At 40.7% G+C, this 21237-nt stretch overlaps 1 protein-coding gene across 1 annotated transcript in view; it reads left to right on the forward strand.

Annotated features, from left to right (window-relative positions):
• Positions 1-21237, forward strand: part of MARCHF3 (membrane associated ring-CH-type finger 3) — a 119133-nt gene that overhangs the window by 65741 nt on the left and 32155 nt on the right. Inside the window, exon 2 of the mRNA XM_054033046.1 lies at positions 20351-20594. Coding sequence (XP_053889021.1) covers positions 20407-20594 — 188 coding nt within the window. The 5' untranslated portion in view covers positions 20351-20406. The remainder of the gene's footprint in view (positions 1-20350; positions 20595-21237) is intronic.

A 21237-nucleotide genomic window follows, 5' to 3' on the forward strand; every position in this document is an offset into this window, starting at 1 on the left:
AAAAAAGTCCTTTTGGGGTGCCATAATCGGCTGGAACATCTGTACTGTCAGTTTTTGCCAAGGGTTTCAGAGATGTGAATGAATATAAGTCAAACAATATTATGCAGCTGCAAAAAATGTTAGTATTTTGGGGTGTATTAACCGAAGTGTTGTATGTAAGATATGGGAGGGAATTGTCTATGTACTAAGCACTGGTAAGGCCTCAGCTGGAGTACTATGTCCCAGTCCTGGGTACCACACTTTAGGAAAGATGTGGACAAATTGGGAAAGTCTAGAGGAGAGCAACAAAAAAGATAAAAGCCTTAGAAAACCTGACCTGCAAGGAAAGGTTGAAACACACAGACAAACCTGGGCATGGTTAGTCTTGTGAAAAGAAGACTGAAGGGAGATCTGATAATTGTCTTTAAATATGTTAAGGCCTGTTACAAAAAGGAGTGTGAAAAATTGTTCTCCATGTCCACTGAAAGTAGGACCAGAAGCAATCAGTTTAGTTTGCAGCAAGGGAGATTTGTTAGATATTAGAAAAACTTGCTAACTAGAAAGGGTAGTTAAGCTCTGGAATAGGTTTCAAAGGGATCTTGCAAAATACTCATTATTTGGAGGTTTTCCAAAAGAGGTAGGGCAAAACACCTGCCAAGGATGGTCTAGGTGAACTTGGCCTTGCCTCAGCGCAGGCGGCTGCATTTGATGAATTCTTGAGGTCCCTTCCAGTGCTACACTGCTATGATTCTATTCTCAAAGAGTAGGTCTGTTAGAGCAAGGACTGTGTTCTCTCCTTTCTCTCTGGTTCAGATCAGACTTGGGAGCTTATAAAGTCAAAACAGATAGAATTGGAAACGGAAGTTATTTGATCTTATGTAGGGATTTATGTTGTTCTCCAGCCGTGTTGGATTATTGATGAATTTGTTTTAGAGACTTAAAACCTGAACATTAATTGAACAAGGGATTATCATCCCTGTTTGTTGAAAACATTATTTGCTGGTTTAATTTTTCTAGGCCCTATCCTGACTCGAATAGCCTTTCTGGCTCCAAGTCTTCATAATTTTCACATTTCGGAGAGCTGGTAGCTTTGGAAGTGGTTCCTGTTTAGAAGAGACCGTGGTTCAAAAAAGCTTATGCAAACAGCTGCGGATTGTACTATTAGTAGCACAGAACCTTACTATACCCCACTTAATTTCCATGTGGGATCATCAGAATGACAATAGGATACACTCAGGGAGTCTCCAGAACATCTTAACATGGGGATAGGTTTTTGCCTGGCTGGTTTACATTGTTATCCAGAGACATTCTTGAGGATCTGCATGGCCTCAAAGCAGGCTAACCCTGATTGAGTTTCCTAAAGGGATGGAGAGAGGACATATATCCCTCTTGCCCACAAAAAAACCCTCTACTTTCTGGGGGAAATGAAGAGGATGGGGCTTGATGAATGAGCTTTACCCCTTTCAGAACCCACAGGACCAAAAACCCCCATCCTCCAGTAGTAGGGTGACCAGATGTCCCAATTTTATAGGGACAGTCCCAATTTTTGGGTCTCTCTTATATAGGCTCCTATTACCCCCCACCCCCATCCTGATTTTTCACATTTGCTGTCTGGTCACCCTATCCAGTAGAAGATTGTTCTTTACTTCACACCAGTGCCAGGTAATAGTTCTAGGGAAGCAGGATCTCTAGATGGGGAGGGATGGAGAGGACTAGGTGTGGCATAGGGAGTTGCAAGAGGCAGGGAAGTCATTTACATTAGTTTTTCCAGCCATCCTCCTGCCCACTGCAACTCCCAGCCTTGGAGTTGCAGAGATTGAGCCATTTTTTCCTTTATTTATTTTGTCCTTTTGCAACATGCTGACTCCCTCCTCCCCTCGCCCCCCCCATCCCTTTATAAGTTGACCTGCCACAGAGCCAGCATCTGCAGCCAAGTTCTAGTATCTCCACTCTTCAAATCCATGGATAATTTCTGCAGGGTTAATGAGGCTTTGCGATACACAGAATGGTGCACACAGATGTGTTTTCTGAGACTTGAATGGATCTATAAGAAGATATTGGTTTAAGAGAATAACTAAAGAAATTTCATAATGAGCATATCCTAAAATGTAATGGAACTTGATGGCCTTTGAACAATTTGGCCTGAGTCCCTTCCTCATATTTCTAAAAGGAGAATGAATCTCAAGTAACAACCCAGATTTCTTTAATACACCTTGACCCCGATATAACGCGAAATTCGGATATAACGCGGTAAAGCAGTGCTCCGGCGGGGTGGGGCTGCACACTCCAGTGGATTAAAGCTAGTTCGATATAACGCGGTTTCACCTAGAATGCGGTACGATTTTTTGGGTCCCGAGGACAGCGTTATATCGAGGTAGAGGTGTACATGGACATACAGAGAATAATGTTGGGGTTAGTATGCATCTCTTTTTTTAGGGGCAGGAGATCAGCAAATTGTTTCTAAAATTTATAGTGCATTAAAAAGAAAAATAATTTACATTCAGTATGCAATTGTTTCTGTGAAGCTCAGGAAGCTTGTGTTTAATGTGATCCTGTTAATGTCACTAATGTTTTGCTGTCAATTAGTGAAAAGGTAGCTTTTGTAAACACTGTTGGTTTATGTGTGTGTGTGAGAGAGAGATTTCATAACCTTATATTAATCACAATTATTTTGGATTTCAGTTCATCTTTTTAAAAGGTTGTAGAATATAAATATAAGTGAACTATTTAAACAGTGTGGACTGGAGAGCATTTTCTGAGACATTTCATGCTGTTTCTTTTACCCACAAATGAGAGGAAGACTTGAAAGGGAAATGTTCTAAAGCCAGAGTTGCCAGCTGCATCTCTCTTCAGCTGATCTTCATAATGGTTCCTTCTGGGGGTTAATTTGCTTTTCTTGTAAGCATCTGATACTGGCCACTGTGGGAGACAGGATGCCAGACTAGTGAGACCACTGATCTGAATTCTTATAACAGATGTTAGGCGACACTCAGTATTTTTGTAGATACCTCTCAGGTACCACAAAGGAACCAGGATCTGGCCATAGTTGGCCATTTTGAGAATTCCCAAGGCTGCGAGGGAGTTCTCCACTAGCATAAAGCTCCTGCACCAAATACCCCTCACCAAAGTAAGGGGTACATTGAAGGTGGATGGGATGTGTCAGAAGTGGAAAGGAGGCAAGGCAAAGCTATGGTACACCAGTCCTCCACTAATCCCATAGAAATCCTTTGCCAGTGGCATAAGTTAGAGCAGTCCTTAGCCTGCTCTAAATCATTGCATGTGTAGGGCTGACACAAATGGCATAATGAGATCTGACAGCTTCTCAGTCATATACTGAGCAGAGCATGGCACATAAAATAATCTGCCCCAGAATGTTTATTTCTGGGCAGAAATCAAAAGAACACTATCAGGTTGAAATTCATACTAAAATCCCCACTATCCCAATCACATTCCCTTACATTTCATTCTAATAATAAAGAATATTTAAAAAAAATATCTGATTGCCATTTTGTTATCTTTTGGCACCTCACTCAGCTTAGATAATAAAAGAAAACTTCTCCAGTTTGTGTTTATTCTGCTTCTAGTAAGGTTTACTTCCTGCTTCTCATGATCTAGCACAATGCTGCAATATTTGGCTTGGAAGCATTGGAAGAGAATGTTTAAATTCAGACAAGCCATTTTCATTTAAACGGGTAATTAAAAGTAAGTTAACAAAATATCGGCCCCCATACCTCACATATAAGTGTTGGCCCTAATTTACTTAACATTCTTCCTTCCGATGATTAATAATAGAAGACTACTTAAAGTATTTCATGTAGCTTTGAGGCTTCCCATTATCACTGCCACTGTGCATGCTCACTGCAGAACACTATGAGCACATCCTCCCTGACTGCACCTTTGGCAGATGGGAGAAACAGCAATCTCAGATTTCCCCTCATATTGCCATGCACAGCAACACTAGCGGAGTATAGGGACCAGCCAGCATGATCACATTTTTAAATACAGAATCCTCTTAAATGCACTCTCTTTTTGGCATTAGGAACTATTTGTTATGAAAACACACAGCATAATTGAGTTTGGTATAAGCTAGCTTTCCACAAAATTAAAGATAGAACTCTGTGTCTAAAAATTATAGAAGACCGATTTAGAATTTACAGCTCATTCTCTCTGGGACAAAGGAACTCTTTTTGTTCTTTTATTATTGCATCTTCCTGTGTTGAAGCAAATGGTAGGAGAGTATTTTTAGTCACTTTTGTCTGGAGAGTAAGCGAGGAAAGGGAAAAGGAAAGGAGCTTAATTTTATATTCCTTTTTTCTTTAAAGAAAAAATGGCTTTTGAATCTTCCAAAATATTTTGTTTAATTCATTTGCCAATAAACATCAGATGCTAAACCAGTGCCAAGTAAAACACTACAGGATAAAATACAAAGTAAGTTCTCTTTGTGGGGAGGGTTAGCTGGCAAGCCCACAGGATTACATAGGCTGATTACACACCATTATTTTGAGACAGCACATATATAAATAAGTTAATGCAAGGGAGTGCTTTCAGGAAATAAAGTACTATACACATGCTATGTTTTATTTATTTATTGAGTGCCAAGAGTGGGCTCAGCACCGGACAAAACATTAAAAGCGCTGGCCCCCACCCCAAAGGGTTGATAATCTAGTCCTGATACTAGATAAACAATATAAGGAGAAAAGGCGCTACCTGTTCCATTCACACCCAAAATCCCACTGTACCTCAGTGTACACAAACTGCAGTATTCAACCCCAGATGATACAAATGCATGGGTCACTACTGAAAGGCTTCATGGAACAAAGTGCTTGGGGTTTGTAGGATGGGAGAGAGGTGGCTGGTATAGGAAATCATTTTAATATGAAATGACTATGTAGATTGAGAGATGGAAAGGAAGTTAATGTAAAATACATTGACAATGTCAAGTTACATTAGTATGCATTGAAACAGTGATATGATTAGGATAAAAACAACAATTTTAGATACTGCATTCACTTGGCTTTCAAAAAAGTCAATTTTAACCTTTATTTTATTTATTTATAACCATTGTCCACTCCATGTTTAATTGGCTGGTAAAAAAGCCTTTGATGTCTGTGTGAAATTGGTAGAGTCAGGATTGCCAAACTCATCTGTTTTTAAAAAAAATTAGGCCCCTCAAAATCCAGAGATACTAAATATAGTACATGTTGAGTGGTGGGTATCGTGTTTTATTTGCCTTTGGATTTGAAAACTTTAGGTTTCACATTTTCAAGCTTCTCTCTTCAACCATGAGGACTGGAAACTTACTTTTAAAGAAGTGAAAACAGATTCTGATATAATCACAATTCCAGCAGCTGGGCCTTTAATAAAAGCCCCAAATATCACAAAACTCAATAAAATCATGAGTTACTAACACTGCAGAGAATTTAAATATAATAATTTAAGGAATAAAATTAATCAAAGATTGGGACTGTATTATTCATTGGGTCTGATCTTTGGAATTTTTTAGTTTTTCAAGTCACTTGCCAACTCAGGCCTTTTTGCCTTAGAGAATTTTTTTTTCCCCAAAATTACCCCCTATTACTCCACCACTATTAGCATCATAGTGAGCCCTAACATAGAGAGCCTGCCTTTGAATCACTATATTGATTAGACCTTCTCTGAGCAGCATTAGAAGACCAAGGCTCCAATCTTGCAGAGGCTTCCAAATGTACGGTGAGAATAGTCCAGGGTTACTCATTTCATGAAGTTAAGCACATATGGTAGGCAGCCTTTGCAAGATCAGGGTCTTTGTGGGAGTCCTCTCACAATTCATAGCCAGCATGAATAGAGAATGAGGCCCATAGTTTGTAAAATTATGTGTTTGCTGGATTGGGACTTTAGGGATTAAAATGGTGGCAGCAGTCCATTGGTTGCCCCAATGGTAACAATGGTGAAACTTTAATAAAAACAAAAACACAACCATTTCCCTAGGTAGACAAGGCTGTAGTTGTAAATGGGGGATTTGACTCTGACCACTATCCCTTAAGTTTCCTCCTACAGTTAATGTAAACTAAGGGCGTGGTTTGCCGCACACTGACTGACTGTGTGGGCAGGGTGTGACTCTCCAGCACACCATGTACTAATTCACCCTGTAGCAGCATCCACACGTTTGTGGCGGGCTGGTGTGTTGTAGATTGTGCTGGCTTGCCATGCACTAACTTGCTGTGTAGACAAACCCTAACTAAGCTGGATCTACAGCCCATTGACTACAATAAGAATCTTTCCATATAAACTTCAACAAGATTTGAATCAGGTCCTAAATGACCTATTCTCTTTAAAATAGGTAATTGTTTAACTAACATTTCAGGCTCACAGCCAAGTAGTGTAAGCAGGAAAGCGTTCAGCTATAAAACAGTGTGGTATAAGAAGTTAATTTGTATCCTTTTCTTGGTGGGCTGGTTGTCTGTTTTGTTAGTTGTTCCAAAATGCACTTGTTTAGTCTCTCCCTTCAGCCTATAAATGTGAAAGACAATCTGAGGTCAGCTTTACGGAACAAGAGAAAACATGCTATATGGAAAGAATGTTGCACAGGGTCAGACTATGCCTTTCACTGCAGGTGAAGGGTCTTATCAAGATAGAGAGAGCTAGAGTCCCAGCAAAACATGCCTTCTTGTGACTCCAGTATATGCCCCTCTCTCTGAGGTAGTGAAGATCCCTTTCCTCTTCCCGTATCCCCTACTCTCACCTCACCTCCTGTGCCATTACTGTAAGAGGAGCTGTAGGGATATCTACTGTGACTCAGACAGCTGCTGTTGGAAGTCACAAGAGAGCATTTCATCAGAAAAACAGAGGTACTAGAGCAATTTATCAGAACACTTGCAGTTCCCCCTTAAAGGGAAGTGCTATAGCAATAATAAATACTGTACAAAGAAGGTTGCTCTTATCCAGACAAGAATATTTACTAAATGGAGTACTTGGAGATTTTAATATTACCAAAAGTGGTGCATGGAGGTTTGCCATGTTACTCCCATTACAGTAAATGGTGTCATGGTTAAATCTCTTCTTAGCACCTTGAGGCCAAAAATTAAAGCTGAGGGTCTAATGTTTGGTTCCTAAATCCACTTTTTAGGCACCTATGTAAGTGATCTGATTTAGAGGAAAGAAGAGCACCTCTAGCTCCCATTTACTACAATGAAATTTGTGAATACCAGCCCATCTGAAAACTGCCCACGTATGCCTAGGGGTCTACAAGGATTTAGTCACCAGAGTTTAGGCACTCAGGTTTGAAAATTTTGTCCTTTAAAATATGCCTTTGAATAACAGAAATGTGCTATGTACATATTCCAAGTGACCTAGTTCTTGGCAACAGTAGAACCACATGCTTTGGGAAGACACCACCAGTTCCGCTTCACCCTCATCAGGCAATGCTAAGAAGCTATATTTAGTTATGAAACTATTATGGTGAAAAATGACACTTCCCAATTCATATAGACCTAATCAAAAGAAAAACGAACCATCCCAAGGTTGCCGCACAACAATTTTTGTCAGTGCTGCAGTTTTGGAGCGCTAACTTTGGCCTCTCGTGTGAAGTTGCTAAGTTTCTGCCAGAGCTGTACCTGATGCTGCAGCAGTCAGAGGTGTCTGCTGGACACAGCTGCAAGCTATGGGTTGCAATTCTTGCTACCCCAGCAGAGGCCACTGCTGCACCCAGTAGAGTAAGTTTGCTCCCCTGTTTGTACTGAGCATGGGAACAGAGAGCAGCTTACAAACAAGGCTAATTTTTGAACTTGCCTGGTTGGCAGTACAACCATCCCTGCTGAAATATCTAGGCACAGCAAAGTGAATTAAAGGTACAGTAGACTGGGGGGTTGACCTGAGTTCAGACTTTGGTATAGGTACCTGATGTAGCCAGTGGTATTTACACTAGTGGCATTTTGCTTACTTTAATTGGGGGAGGAGAGGGTAAGTTCTACCAGAGTAAATACCAAGTTTGCCTATCCACAGCAGGCGGAAATCAAAAATCTCTGTTCCCCAACAGAGATGAGTCCTTGGACTTCAATTCTGAATGTCCTTACTTTTGTCAATTTTGACGCCAATCATCATAGAAATTTGTTTAAATTATTTTGAGCAGTAGGCAGTAAAAAGGGGGGTGGGGAAACAATTGAAGAAGAGTGTTGTCAGTTTCTCCAATACAATCTCACTAAACTATTATTTTTGTGCTTATATAGTGACGGGAGGGGTTCTTCCATCACTGTAGTAAATCCACCTCCCTGAGAGGCAGTTGCTAGGTTGACAGAACAGTTTTTCCATCAACCTAGTGCTGTCTGCACAGGGACGAAGATCAGCTTAACTACATCACTTGGGAGTTTGGATTTTTTCATACCACTGAGTGATGTAGCTGAGTCAATCTAATTTTGTAGTGTAGATCAGCCCTAGGAGTCAAGCCACTTTTTCAAAATGCATCTAGACCCAAAGCTTTGCAGGTGTCAGCCAGCTTGTTGCAAGTCTATTGGCCTTAAATTTACAAGTATGTGTTGGGTATACAAATAAAAAGATTCCTATTGACTTTAGTGGAGCAGAATAGCATATTGTGTGTGCAATAGGCAGGTGCAATTTAAGTAGCCTCTTTGAAGATTTGGGTTACAACAACATACTGTCAGGAACTTGCAGAGTGTAACTGGAAGCACATATTACTTTGTTTTTCTAGATCGTGCTTAAGTGATAGACTCCTGGGACTTTATTCACTCTTGTGTTCCACCAGCTTCTGCTGGCAGAAACCCAGGCACTAGAAAGTCCATTCACTCGAAGAGACATTGCAGTGACACAAGGTATCTGCAATCCCCTGCTCCAAAAAGGAGCCTGGAGACAGCTGGCACAGCTCAGGAAGTATTTGGACTGGCCTGGGAAAATCTGGTCAGAACAGAGGATGTGCTGAGTCATGGTTTCCTCCTCCTGTTTGTCCAGTGTTCCAGAAAATCTTCTGAGAAAAACAAGACCGACATGTCCTGACTTTCTAGTGCTAAGAGGACTAACAAAAACATAGCACCCCTTCTTTATACATCTAAAGAAAGAAAGACATAACCTCTGTTTTCTCCCCACTTTGTCAGGTCAGCTTTACATTATTTATTTCTGTTAATGGAAGACTTATGAATAAAACTAAAGGGCCAGATTCGCAAACATACGTATGTGCCCTAGCTGTATAGTGGAATTCTCAGCTCTGAGTTAGCCAGCTCAGGCTACCTGCATTATACACAAAGAGTTGGGCATCTATGAAAGAGATACTCAGAAGTGAGCAAATTGAGCAGGCATCCATCTCAGCTAGCCAGGTGGCCAAATGCAAATGGTTTGGGTCTAGATTCTAAGGTACTTAGATGCCTAATTGCCAGTGATCTGAACCTTAGGCACTAGACTGATAGGCCCCTCTCTCTGTTCAGGGTTCTCAGCCATGAAACCTCTCCTGGCATTAGGGCTGAGCTGCCTTTAGGCACATTTCTCCTGAAAAACTGGAGAAATAGACCACCCCACCCCAGAATACCCAATAGCCCAGTGGTTAGGGCACAAGCTTGGGATGTGGGAGACCAAGATTCAAATCCTCTCTCTTCCAGACTTGAGCCCAGATCTAGCTATGGGCTATTCTGGAGTGGTGTGGGAGAGTTCCCAATCTTCCTTGTTGTTGCTGTTGTATAAACCATTAAATATACACTGGGCCAGAGAGAGAGAGGCTACAACCTAATGTCTAGGGCATTCATCTGGGTTGTGGGAGACCTGGCTTCAAGATCCTGCTCCAGATCAGGCAAAGTGGGGATTCAGATTTGAGTCTCATACACCAGCAGAGTGCCCTAACCACTGGGCTATTGGGTATTCTGGACACACACGCTAGCCCACTGGCTGTCTTCTGTGCAGGATCTGCTGATGCTATGGGCACTCTCAAAGCATGCGCACAGGATCAGGCCCCACTGATGAGATAGGCAGAGGAATACGGCTTGAGAAGCTTACTGGCAGCTCCACAGCTTTGGCCTGCGCAAGGGCTCCAAGCTGCTGGTTAGCTGCGAAGTGTCGTTATGCATGCCCATTGGTGGAAAATTAAGTGCAAAGGAGACTTAGGTACTTACTGGATTAGGTAGCAGCTGAGCTATGGTTTTAAAAATGTCAGTGGGGCCAAAGTATTGGACATACAAGCCTAACTTCCCTTGTAAATGTGGCCAAAGTTTGGCTAGTTTAAGTATTTATTCATTTGGCAAATGTCATGAACTTTTTTCACTGGTGAAAACTTTATTTATACTTGATTTATACATACATTCATATTTATTCAATTGGAACATTGCTATTTATACAGTTCTACTATGCCAAGGGGGGAAAAAAAAAAAAAGTAGTCACATCCTCTAATTGAAAATGGTTTGAAATTCAGGGCATCCAAATAGGAGCGTTGATTTATGGATGGGCAGACATTTTGAAAACATACAACAAATAAAAGGAACATTCAGGGATCTGTCCTCAGTCTGGTTCTATTCATTATCTTAATAAATTATTTGGATAATGGCATAGAAACTACATTAATAAAGTTTGTGAACCAAGCTGTGAGGGATTCCGAGCACTTTGAAGGACAGGATTAGAATTCAAAGTGATCTTGACAAACTGGAGAAATGATTTGAAACAAAATAGGATGAAATTCAATAAGGACAAATGCAAAGTACTACACTTAGGAAGGAACAATCAATTGCACAAATAGAAAATGGGAAATGACTGCCTAGGAAGGAATACCCTGCAGAAAAGGATCTCGGGTTATAGTGGATCACAAACTAGGAGTCAATAATGTAATACTTTTGCAAAAAAGCAAACATCATTCTGGTATGTATTAGGAGGAGTGTTAAAGCAAGACATGAGACAATTCTTCACTCTACTCAGCACTGATAAGGCTGCAACTGAAATGAGGTGTCCAGTTCTTGGAAAAAGATATGGACAAATTGAAGAAAGTCCAGAGAAGATCACCAAAAATGATCAAAGACCTAGAAAATATGACCTATGAGGAAAGATTGGAAAAAAATGGGTTTGTTTAGTCTGAAGAGAAATTGGGGGGGGGGGTGGGAAGAATGGGGGACGAAAAGATAAGTTTTCAAGTATATAAAAAGGTTGTTTATAAAGAGAAGCTTGTTTATAAATTGTTCTCCTTAACCACTGAGGAAAAGGATGAGAAGCAATGGGCTTAAATTGTACCAAGGGAGATTTAGGTTAGACATTAGGAAAAACTTCCTAACTATAAGGGTAGTTAAGCACTGGACAAATTACCTAGAGAGGTTATGGAATAACAGTCATTAGAGTTTTTTAAGAGGTTAGACAAACACCTGTCAAGGATGGTCTAGTTGTTATTACTCAGTCCTGCTCAGTGCAGGGGTTGGACTAGATGACCTGTTGATGCCCCTTCCAGTCCTACATTTCTGTGATTCACACTGAATTGCCTTGTGCCACTGTCTAGTAGTAGTGGCATGCAGTTCTCGGACATGCAGGTTTATAAAATTGTAGTTAATATACAGTTTAGAGCATAGCAATTTTAAGGCTCTGCATGTTCAGACCTACTGAGCTGAAAATTGTGATCTACAGTATTCAAAACTAGTAAGATGTGGGCTGAAATAAAATCAGTGTGAATTGCTCAACAATATCAATGGAATCAGTATTGCGCTACTATATATTGTAAAACAATACAGTGAAATCTTGCAAGTATTACATAGCATGCCTTGCCCAAGTGGTAACTAAGCATAACATCTTCCTGTTTCAACATTCTCAACTTGTATCCCATAGCTCCTATAAGTTGTTTTTTCCCCCCAACACTGAATGCTGCTAAGTTATGAGTTTTAACAGGCTTTTTTTTCTTTTAAACCACAGCACTGAATGTTATTCTAAAATTGTTTTCCAAATATTCTTAAACTCCCAGTTGATCCCCCACTGATGTTCATTGTGAAAAGAATTGCAGGTCTAATAATATTTGGCATGTTTGTAATTCTCTGTCCAACATGTGTTTTGTGCCCTCCTCTGGTGGATTTTTAGAGGATAACTGTATAGCTACCAGCTAAGGGAGATATATCTTGAACTCAAGTAGTAGAAGCTCATGCTTTTAAGTCTGGATGGCTTAGGTTCAATCTTTGGTGACTAGCTACGATAGAGGTTGCTCCACTTATAATCCCTTTAATCAGAGATTCTGAATATGCTTTGTTGTAGGCAGAGCTAGCCTATAGTTAAGCAACCGAAAATTTAGAATGGGAAGTGTTGAAATGTTGGAAAGCTTTATAATTTTGCCAGTCTGGAACATCCATCTGAGGGATGGGGGTGGGGGGAGAGGGAGGGGAAAAAGTGAGATAGGACCAGGAAACTGGGACAAGGAATCCAGAGCGGTAGTGGGGGGCAGTTGAAATCAGATGAGGAGCTGGAGTGGGTTAGACAGCAATAGGATAGACAGAGAGTGGAGGAGACAGGGGAAGAAGGGTCTTTGACTACTAGGGACCACTCTGTTCAGGAGCCTGGAATAGACTCAGGATTCCTGAGTTTCACAGTTCCTCTTCTGTCAGCAGATATCTGTGAAACCCAGTGGCAAAAAGTGTCTCATCCCCCTATAGAGCTGGTCTATCACATATAGGATGACAACATACTGCCTCTGCCATCACTTACTCCATTAGTTCAAGTGGCAGAAGTCCGTGCAGTGGATCTAAAGGTTCATCGGCAGGGTTGGAGCCATGCGAGTTTCACTATGATTCCACGTGACAGAATTTCTGGGGCAGTTCAGTTTTGATTTTTACAAAAAAACCTGGGGAAATACATACAGAAACTATGTTGAGAGAACATTATGGTTGCAAAGTCAAGCATTCAGAAATGCCACAGGTCAGTTAATTCGGCCCCTGTGTGCCAATGAGTACTTGACTTTACAACTTTAACAATATAAAAGGTGGCTAAGAATCCTGGTCCCTATTTTGTGTTTTAAGTGAAAATAGGGGCAGAGGTTAAGTCATTTGTCCAGGGTCACACAACAGAATCCAGGCCTCCTGACTCCTGTGCCTGTGTTTTAAACACATGATCATCTTAGTCTCCCACTGCATATCAGAGCCATCTGGATGTCCAAGGAAGGGGAAAGGTGATAAGTGAAAGGTAGCAACCAGAGAATTCCGGTTCTGAGAACTGTCAGGGAAGGCAAATACAGCACTCAAACTGCAGCTAGGGTCAAACTTGCCCAGAGCTGTAGGAGAGTTAGAAAAAAGTCACAGAATGGCCTGGAGCTTTAAGGGAGTTGTGCTCAGCCCCACCTGTGCCTGTGGGCTGGGATGGTGAATAATACAGAAAATACTATAATAAGAACATAAGAATGGCCATACTGGGTCAGACCAAAGGTCCATCTACCCCAGTATCCTGTCTTCTGACAGTGGCCAATGCCAGGTGCCCCAGAGGGAATGAACAGAACAGGGAATCAAGTGATCCATCCCCTTTCGCTCATTTCCAAATTCTGGCAAACAGAGGCTAGGAACACCATCCCTGCCTATCCTGGCTAATAGCCATTGATAGACCTATCCTCCATGAATTTATCTAGCTCTTTTTTGAACCCTCTTATAGTCTTGGCCTTCACAACATCCTCTGGCAAAGCGTTCCACGGGGCGACTGTGCATTGTGTGAAGAAATACTTCCTTTTGTTTGTTCTGAATCTGCTGCCTATTAATTTCATTTGGTGATCCCTAATTCTTGTATTATGAGAAGGAGTAAATAACACTTCCTTATTTACTTTCTCAACACTAGTCTTGATTTGATAGACCTCAATTATATTCCTCCCCTTATTCGTCTCTTTTCCAAGCTGAAAAGTCCCAGTCTTATTAATTTCTTCTCATATGGAAGCTGTTCCATATCCCTAATAATTTTTGTTGCCCTTTTTTGAACCCTTTCCAATTCCAATACATCTTTTTTGAGATGGGACGACCACATCTGCATGCAGTATTCAAGATGTGGGCGCACCATGGATTTATATAGAGGCAATATGTTATTTTCCTGTCTTATCTATCCCTTTCTTAATGGTTCCCAGCATTCTGTTCGCTTTTTTGACTGCCGCTGCACATTGAGTGGATGTTTTCAGAGAACTATCCACAATGACTCCAAGATCTTTCTTGAGTGGTAACAGGTAATTTAGACTCCCATCATTTTATATGTATAGTTGGGATTATGTTTTAAAGATATAGAAGATCAGTGGAGTAGGCCTCATCTGAAATACTGTGTGCAATACCAACAAGGAGTCTGGTAGCACCTTAAAGACTAATAGATATATTTGGGCAGAATATTAAACCTCATGCTTCTGGGTCTATGCTAGTCTCTAATCTGAGATGTGGAGCCCACCATGTGTGGCAATATTGCTTTCCCAGAAGCCAAGGAAGGTAAGGTATCTACCTTAATCTCCCCACTCTGGTAAACTTACTGTCTCCCGACAGTGGTCCTCCAGCTCCCAGCACTGCTGGATCAGTGACATGACTAAGCCCTCCAGGTATATCACACAAATCCACCCTTTCAAGAATTAATAGAACAAGTCTAATGGAAACAAAGCCATCTCCCAGCGGTCCTGGGACTACAGAGATCTTCCACGGTTTGCTTAGGCTGCATCCTCCCAGGGCTACCTAACATCTTCACCCTCTCTGGGTAGTAGTTCCTATTCTAGCTCCCTCCTGGGTTACTGTTCTAGCTCCTTCCTGAGTTCAGCAGTTCACTTTCCCTGGTGGCACAAAGTCATCAAAGGGGTTCTTCCTCCCACCCTCACTGAAGTCCCAGCCTCAACCCTCTAAGCAACTGCAAGCATCAATTCCTTTCAACACTGCCTACAGCAGTACCCTTTCCCAGGGCTTCCCCATTACCCTTGAGTCAAGGCTCAGGGTCTCCCAGCCCCGCCTTTCAAGCTCACTACAGAGAGTCAGCCTCCCTCTGCCCTTTGTATCACCCACCTGACCTTTCTGCAAGAGAGTCTTCCATCTCCCTTCTCAGTGAGATGAGCAGGCTTCCACTTTCTTATTGGAAACCTAAATACCCATTGCCTGAGGAGGAAGTTAACTAGCACAGGTAGGGCTGAGCTCAACTCCCTTAAAAGGACAAGCCCACCTTCTGGCAGTCCCCAAATGGTATTTTTCAGAATGACATTGACATAGTTAAGTACTCCTGTTCTGCAATACAGTCATATATATTAAAAAAAACATTAAACTGCCCTGAAATAAAAATCTGCAGTTTTTAATAATAGCAAAAGCATATGAACACAAACTTCTTGTTTTTTGTGTGCCATATTTTCATAAAGACTTCTGGGCAAAATGGATTCATCTTCACCAGCAAAATTTGCCAGGCAAATTGAGGGGCTCCACTGAGGTCTTTAGAAAACATGACCTTATCAAGTCATGTAAGGATTGGTAAGAGCAATATGTGCCTTGGTTTCCCGTTTGGCCTTGAACATCACTAGCTTGACATTTCTCCTTGATGCTTAATGATTACCTGTTGCTCATTGTTTTAAGTTATGTTAAACTGGGGGGAAAGATTCTGGAGAGACAGATACATTTTCTTAAGAAAATGTAAAAATAAATTAATAGGAACCAAAGTGCCCCCCCAGATTTGTTTTTTGTTTTTCCATGACTAACACTCCTTAGGGAAACCTTCTCCTGCTAACAAGTTAGTGTGTGTTTCCCCTCCCCCCTTGGTTCTAAAGTCCCAAAGCTGATTGATATAAGTTTGAGTTGCATTTCTTGAAACGAATCAGAGGCTCCTGGGAATGTAGAATGGGAAAAGAGAATGGGTTTCCAAGCATATGAATACAACAGATGCATTATGTGCTGTTTTTAATAAGGGTGCTGAAGAAGCACAAATGGGCAGTTTACACAAGAGCTCCACTTCAATATTTGTATAACTTGCCTCCTAGTGCCTTACAGTATAAGAGCTTTTTTGTCTCATGTGAATCCATTCCAAACCACTCAGGGTTTCTACTGAAGCTCTCAAGAGATTCCCTCGTGGCTAAAACTGAAAATCCACTATTGTAATTGAATTCATCAGCATGATGGTGCTTTATGGGTTTAAGAAATGAATTCAATTTATGCACAATAGTCAAAAGTGCACTGAGGATTCAATGTATGTGCCCATTGTAAATTCAGGTGAGCTGTTGAAATTCCTTCCCTGGCTTTTGAGGCTGGTTTTTGACATCTCCATATGTTTGAATATAACTTAATAAGAGTCCGGGTGCCTTGCATACAGGTATTTCTGGAGTCCTGTAGTTTCTCTTAATCCCAGAATTACAAGTCTCTTACAGGAGGAAAATCCTTCTATAAAGAAAAGCTATTTAAGTAACTGTTTGTTGTTAGGAATACTCAGCTGTTGGTGTACCCAAGAAACAAAGGCCTATAATTTCGTTTCATACTGTGGATTGCCAACATTTGGTGGCACTTTTGCCCCCTTGTTGGAGGGGGGGGGGAGGAGAGAAAGAGAGACAGGCTTCCTGATCTGTATATTGTCTGCTTTTGTGTTTGAAAAGCCCACAGAAAGGGGCTTGGAATAATAATTTAAAACAAAGGGGGTGGGGGAGAAATAATACCACCAGGAGCTGTATTGTACCACATTGGGTGGGAGCAAGCAGATCAGGAAGGAAGAGAGTGTGTATAAGCTAGGGCTGCCCTTTGCTGGAATAGCATCTTGTAATTTTCAATAAGTCATTATGGGGAGAAGGATATGGCCTTATGGCTAAAGCAGAAGACTAGGATTCTGGAAATATGGTCCTGGCTCTGACACAGACTTCCAGAATAACCTTGTGCAATTTACTTAAACAATTTTTGGGCCTCAGTTCCACTCTCTACTTCTCTGCCTCACAGAGGTGTATTGAGATGTACTATATTATTTGTTGCTAGGTGCTTCAAGTTTCTCAGAAAAAAATGTTACATGTAAGTGCAAAGTTCTACCATCATTCAGCAGGCACATGGTAGTCACTGGGCACTAGGAGAATAGGGAGATTCATGGTTTGAACAGTACAATAGAATTTTGGTTAGATAGGAGAAGGACAAGGTGGGAATCCAAGTCCAGACGAGGAGGTTGCAGTAATCAAGGCAGAGAGAGGAAATGACAGATTATATACATTTTCTCAAGTGTGTCAGTAAGTATACACTTGTTACCACATACTCAATGCCAGCTCTCATTAGAAACAGGATCGAGTCTAGGGGCTGGTCCACACTAATCCCCCACTTCGAACTAAGATATGCAACTTCAGCTACGTTATTCACGTAGCTGAAGTCGAACTATCTTAGTTCCAACTTACCGCGGGTCCACACGCGGCAGGCAGGCTCCCCCATCAACTCCACGTACTCCTCTCGCTGAGCAGGAGTACTGGCGTGGACGACGAGTACTTCCGGGATCGATTTATCGCGTCTAGACAAGACGCGATAAATCGATCCCAGAAGATGGATTGCTTACCGCCGGACCCGGAGGTAAGTATAGACATACCCTAGGCCTGCCCTCCTGAGGTTTCCAATTTCAAAGTTTGGGGCAAGTTTATCTCACTAGTACCTTTTCTGTTCATCTTGATCTTTTCATATGGTCTTGTCACTTTGTATTAGTGCTGCCTTTCTCTGCAACTCCTGGCATCTGAAATAATCCTCCTACCTCCTCAGTATTATATCTCTCATTAAATGCCAGATGGAAAGACATTTTCTTCCTTGCCTTTGCTCTTAATCTCTCCCCTTCTGCTAAGATATTGATAGCCACAATGGAGAGATTTCCACATATTTTGGATGGAAAACATTCCAAATGAATTTGGCGTTTTATTGCCTATAAAGATTTATTGTTCTTCAGAATCAACATCGACTTCAGCTTTGCCTTAGTCAGCATGTACCTCTCAGGACAATTAATCTTGGTCTTCACCTCAGAGTACAATATGTGCTTATTATTTAAGCTTGTAATTGTATTAATTCCAAGCATATACTGTGGGATGCAGTTTGCATGAAATACATTCCCAGGGGTACCGGGTTTGGAATCAAGTTAATTACATTTTAGATCTATGCTAGAATTGAAACAATTTTTTTTAAAAAAAGAGTTATTCTCAAGGCCTGAATTAATATCATTATCGATTTTGTTAAAATGTTTTTTTCCATTAGAAAAGTGAAAATTATTAAGTTAGACAAAAGAATAGGGCAAGGTTGCTCCACTAGCTTGGAATGTCAAGGCAGTGCTGTGCACAAGGATTTGAATTAACATCACAGATGGGAGATGGCTACAACTAAGAGTTCTGTGTGCTTTAATAGTCTGCAGTTAGTTGCATCATCTGGTGTTTCAGAAAATGCTCTTAAACTTATCAAATGGCTGATGAATGTGTTTGTAAAGGCTTGGATGGTCATTTTATATGGAACAATAAATTTGCTGTTGTACATAATGAGGTCATTGAAGCAACCAGAAAGGAAATCTATAATTCTCAGGCATGGGTCTGTAAGCACAGTACTGTCTAGGCTATTTAAGTTTAATGAAGCAGCTACTCTGCTGCTGCATATTCTTGTTGAACAGTCTCAGCATGTATTTTAAAACAAAAGTGTTACTGGTAATCATGTCCCAGCACACCCTCCTTGGAAATCCTGTGGGTCCTATTCTCATAAGAAGTCTTCATCTTTTATGTGCTAATGGTTTTGAAATTAGTCATTTGCTTCATTTTCATTGTAAATGAGGGTCAGAATGTGATTTCTTTCTTTTCCCTGTTCTCTGAACATTGAAACTACTGTAAGCTGGCTCATCAGCATCCACTTCTCTCTGGGGTATAGAGTTTGAAAAGTAGCTGAAAATGATCCCATTAAAACACACAGGTTCCCAGGCATTCTTTCCTATTCTTAGAAACCTGTCTAAGAAGGCCTGCATCCATTCTGAAGCTTGCATTGTACAAATGACATGGCATCACCATCACATCCTCGCATCTCCCAAAGTCTTACTGCCAAAGAGGTCCAGTCAGGAAACTTTAAAAATTCAACAGTGACATTCCAGTGTCTGTTCAAATCCAACGAGATCTAGTTACATTAATTCATTCCTTAAACACACCTTTCTAAAGGGCTCTTAAAAGAAGTAATCATTAATATTTAAATGCACGGTTTGATTCCTAGCATGCAGTACTCTACAAATAATGATGGCTGAAACATGAATTAAGTTTTGGGTTTTTAAATGGACCAAATGTTGTGCACAGACAGAAACACTTAGGCACAATATAGGTCTGGCTCCAATTTGCACAAAGAATAATAATCGTTCATAGCACTTAAAGTGGTATTTTACATCCATGGATCAAGGCATATTACAAAGGAAGATGGGGATCATTCACATTTTATAGATGGAGAAACTAAGGTCTAGAGAAGTTAAGCCCAGAGCCTCAAGAGGTATTTAGGCACCTAACTCCCAAAAAGGATCAGGGCCCAAGTTTCCAGGCACAGTGCCCCACGTGCTATACATTGACTCACACTGCCTTGCCTTAAAAATCATACCTGGACATAATGACCATCATTATGTGAAGCTGCAAAGAATGCGTGTCCAAAGGCTCTGTCTTCTTCCCTTATTGCTAGTGTAACCTTTGCTTTGCAATTACCACTATCCAGGACAGCATATAAAATATATTCTAAGTGATGGGAAAATGAGCCAAACGTATGAGAGAGCCATATGCATGCTATGATTTTTACCTCTCCTTGTGGCATGAATTATTACGGCATGCAGACTATCAATAAGTGGGTTTGTGTTACAAATGCTTGGTATTTGTTGTTTCTCTATTCTGCTGTGTTGGTGAAGTAATGCGCTTAGCAATAATGGATTATTTTCACAGAGGGATTTCACAGAGTAGATTATCAACTACTTTCTCTTTCAAGATGTAACCTTGTCAGTTTGTGGTCAGAGGCAAGTGTCAAGTTAAAATGAACCTAATACATTCATTTGCAACACAGGCAAAAGAGACAGACAGACAAAAGGTTCCAATCTTTTCATTTATCACCACCATCACTTTAAAAATCAGAGAAAAACAAAGGAAACCCTGTATGTGCAGCTGATTCCTAGATATGCACATTGCACAAGTTATTTTTCAACTATAAGTAATATTTTAAGCTTTCTTTCAATACCAAGAGGTAAATAGGTTTGGGGTTATTTTTTTCTTAAAAACAAACAAACAAACAAAAAAAACCCCACACCTCTCATTTCATAGAGATCAATACAACAGTTACACACACAGATGTGCCTGCTGCATTGTTATTAAATGCCACGGGTTCTTGTGTGTGTGTAAAATTTGTAAGATAAGGTGCTACTCCAACCCTATTTCATTTTAACTAATGGGATGTTGGTTGCCTGTAATTTTGCATTCACTGTTAACAGCCCTGCTTTAATAAATTGTTTTCTGATCTGTTCCTAGATGGAAATCCTGTATGAATGTGAAAACCATTAGCAAAGTAATTGCTGTCTATTACCATGACAACCAGCCGCTGCAGTCACCTGCCTGAAGTCTTACCAGACTGCACCAGCTCAGCTGCTCCCCTAGTAAAGACGGTGGAGGATTGTAGCAGTCTTGTGAATGGACAGCCGCAGTATGTCATGCAAGTTTCAGCCAAGGACGGGCAGCTTCTGTCAACAGTAGTAAGGACTCTTGCCACACAGAGGTACAGTAGTACCAAATAAAAAACAAACATGTAATTGATCATTAAACTGTTTTAGCTCGGAAGTGTAGAAAGGGGCTAGAATTACAGTATTCAAGTCTGTGTCAGACAAGAAATCTATATAAAAAAGCCAAACACATATACAGGCTCAGTCATACCTGTTTCTATGACAATTGAGTAAGAAGCTAAAATCCATCATGTTTACTTTTCTATTTTAAGTCACACACAGAAGAAGAAGAAGATAGATGTGTTGCTGCTCGCGTAAGATTTACTACTGTGATAATTAAACTCATCATCACTACAATTTTATCATCACCACCATTTCACCTTTTATAATTAAACTCTCATTATACCTTCATGCAAAAAAATGTGGCAGTGCTGTCTGAAGATGCAGATGGTCAAGTGAATAAGTTTCAATAATTTCTCCTGATTTGTAAAAGGAAACTTCAGAATGTTACTCCTGACAACTTGTGAATGCTACTCATTACTTACTGATGAGAACACTCATTCCAATGATGCTTCATACATGGGTTTCATCTCAAACACGCACTGTCACTATTAAGGTACAGAATATTGCATACAGCGTTCCTCTCCCTCCCTCCTCACGTGCTGTTGCTAATACTGCCATAACACATTTTGTTCAGAC

The sequence above is a fragment of the Malaclemys terrapin genome, chromosome 6 (genome assembly GCF_027887155.1).
Source record: "Malaclemys terrapin pileata isolate rMalTer1 chromosome 6, rMalTer1.hap1, whole genome shotgun sequence".
Classification (NCBI taxonomy): Eukaryota; Metazoa; Chordata; order Testudines; family Emydidae; genus Malaclemys; species Malaclemys terrapin.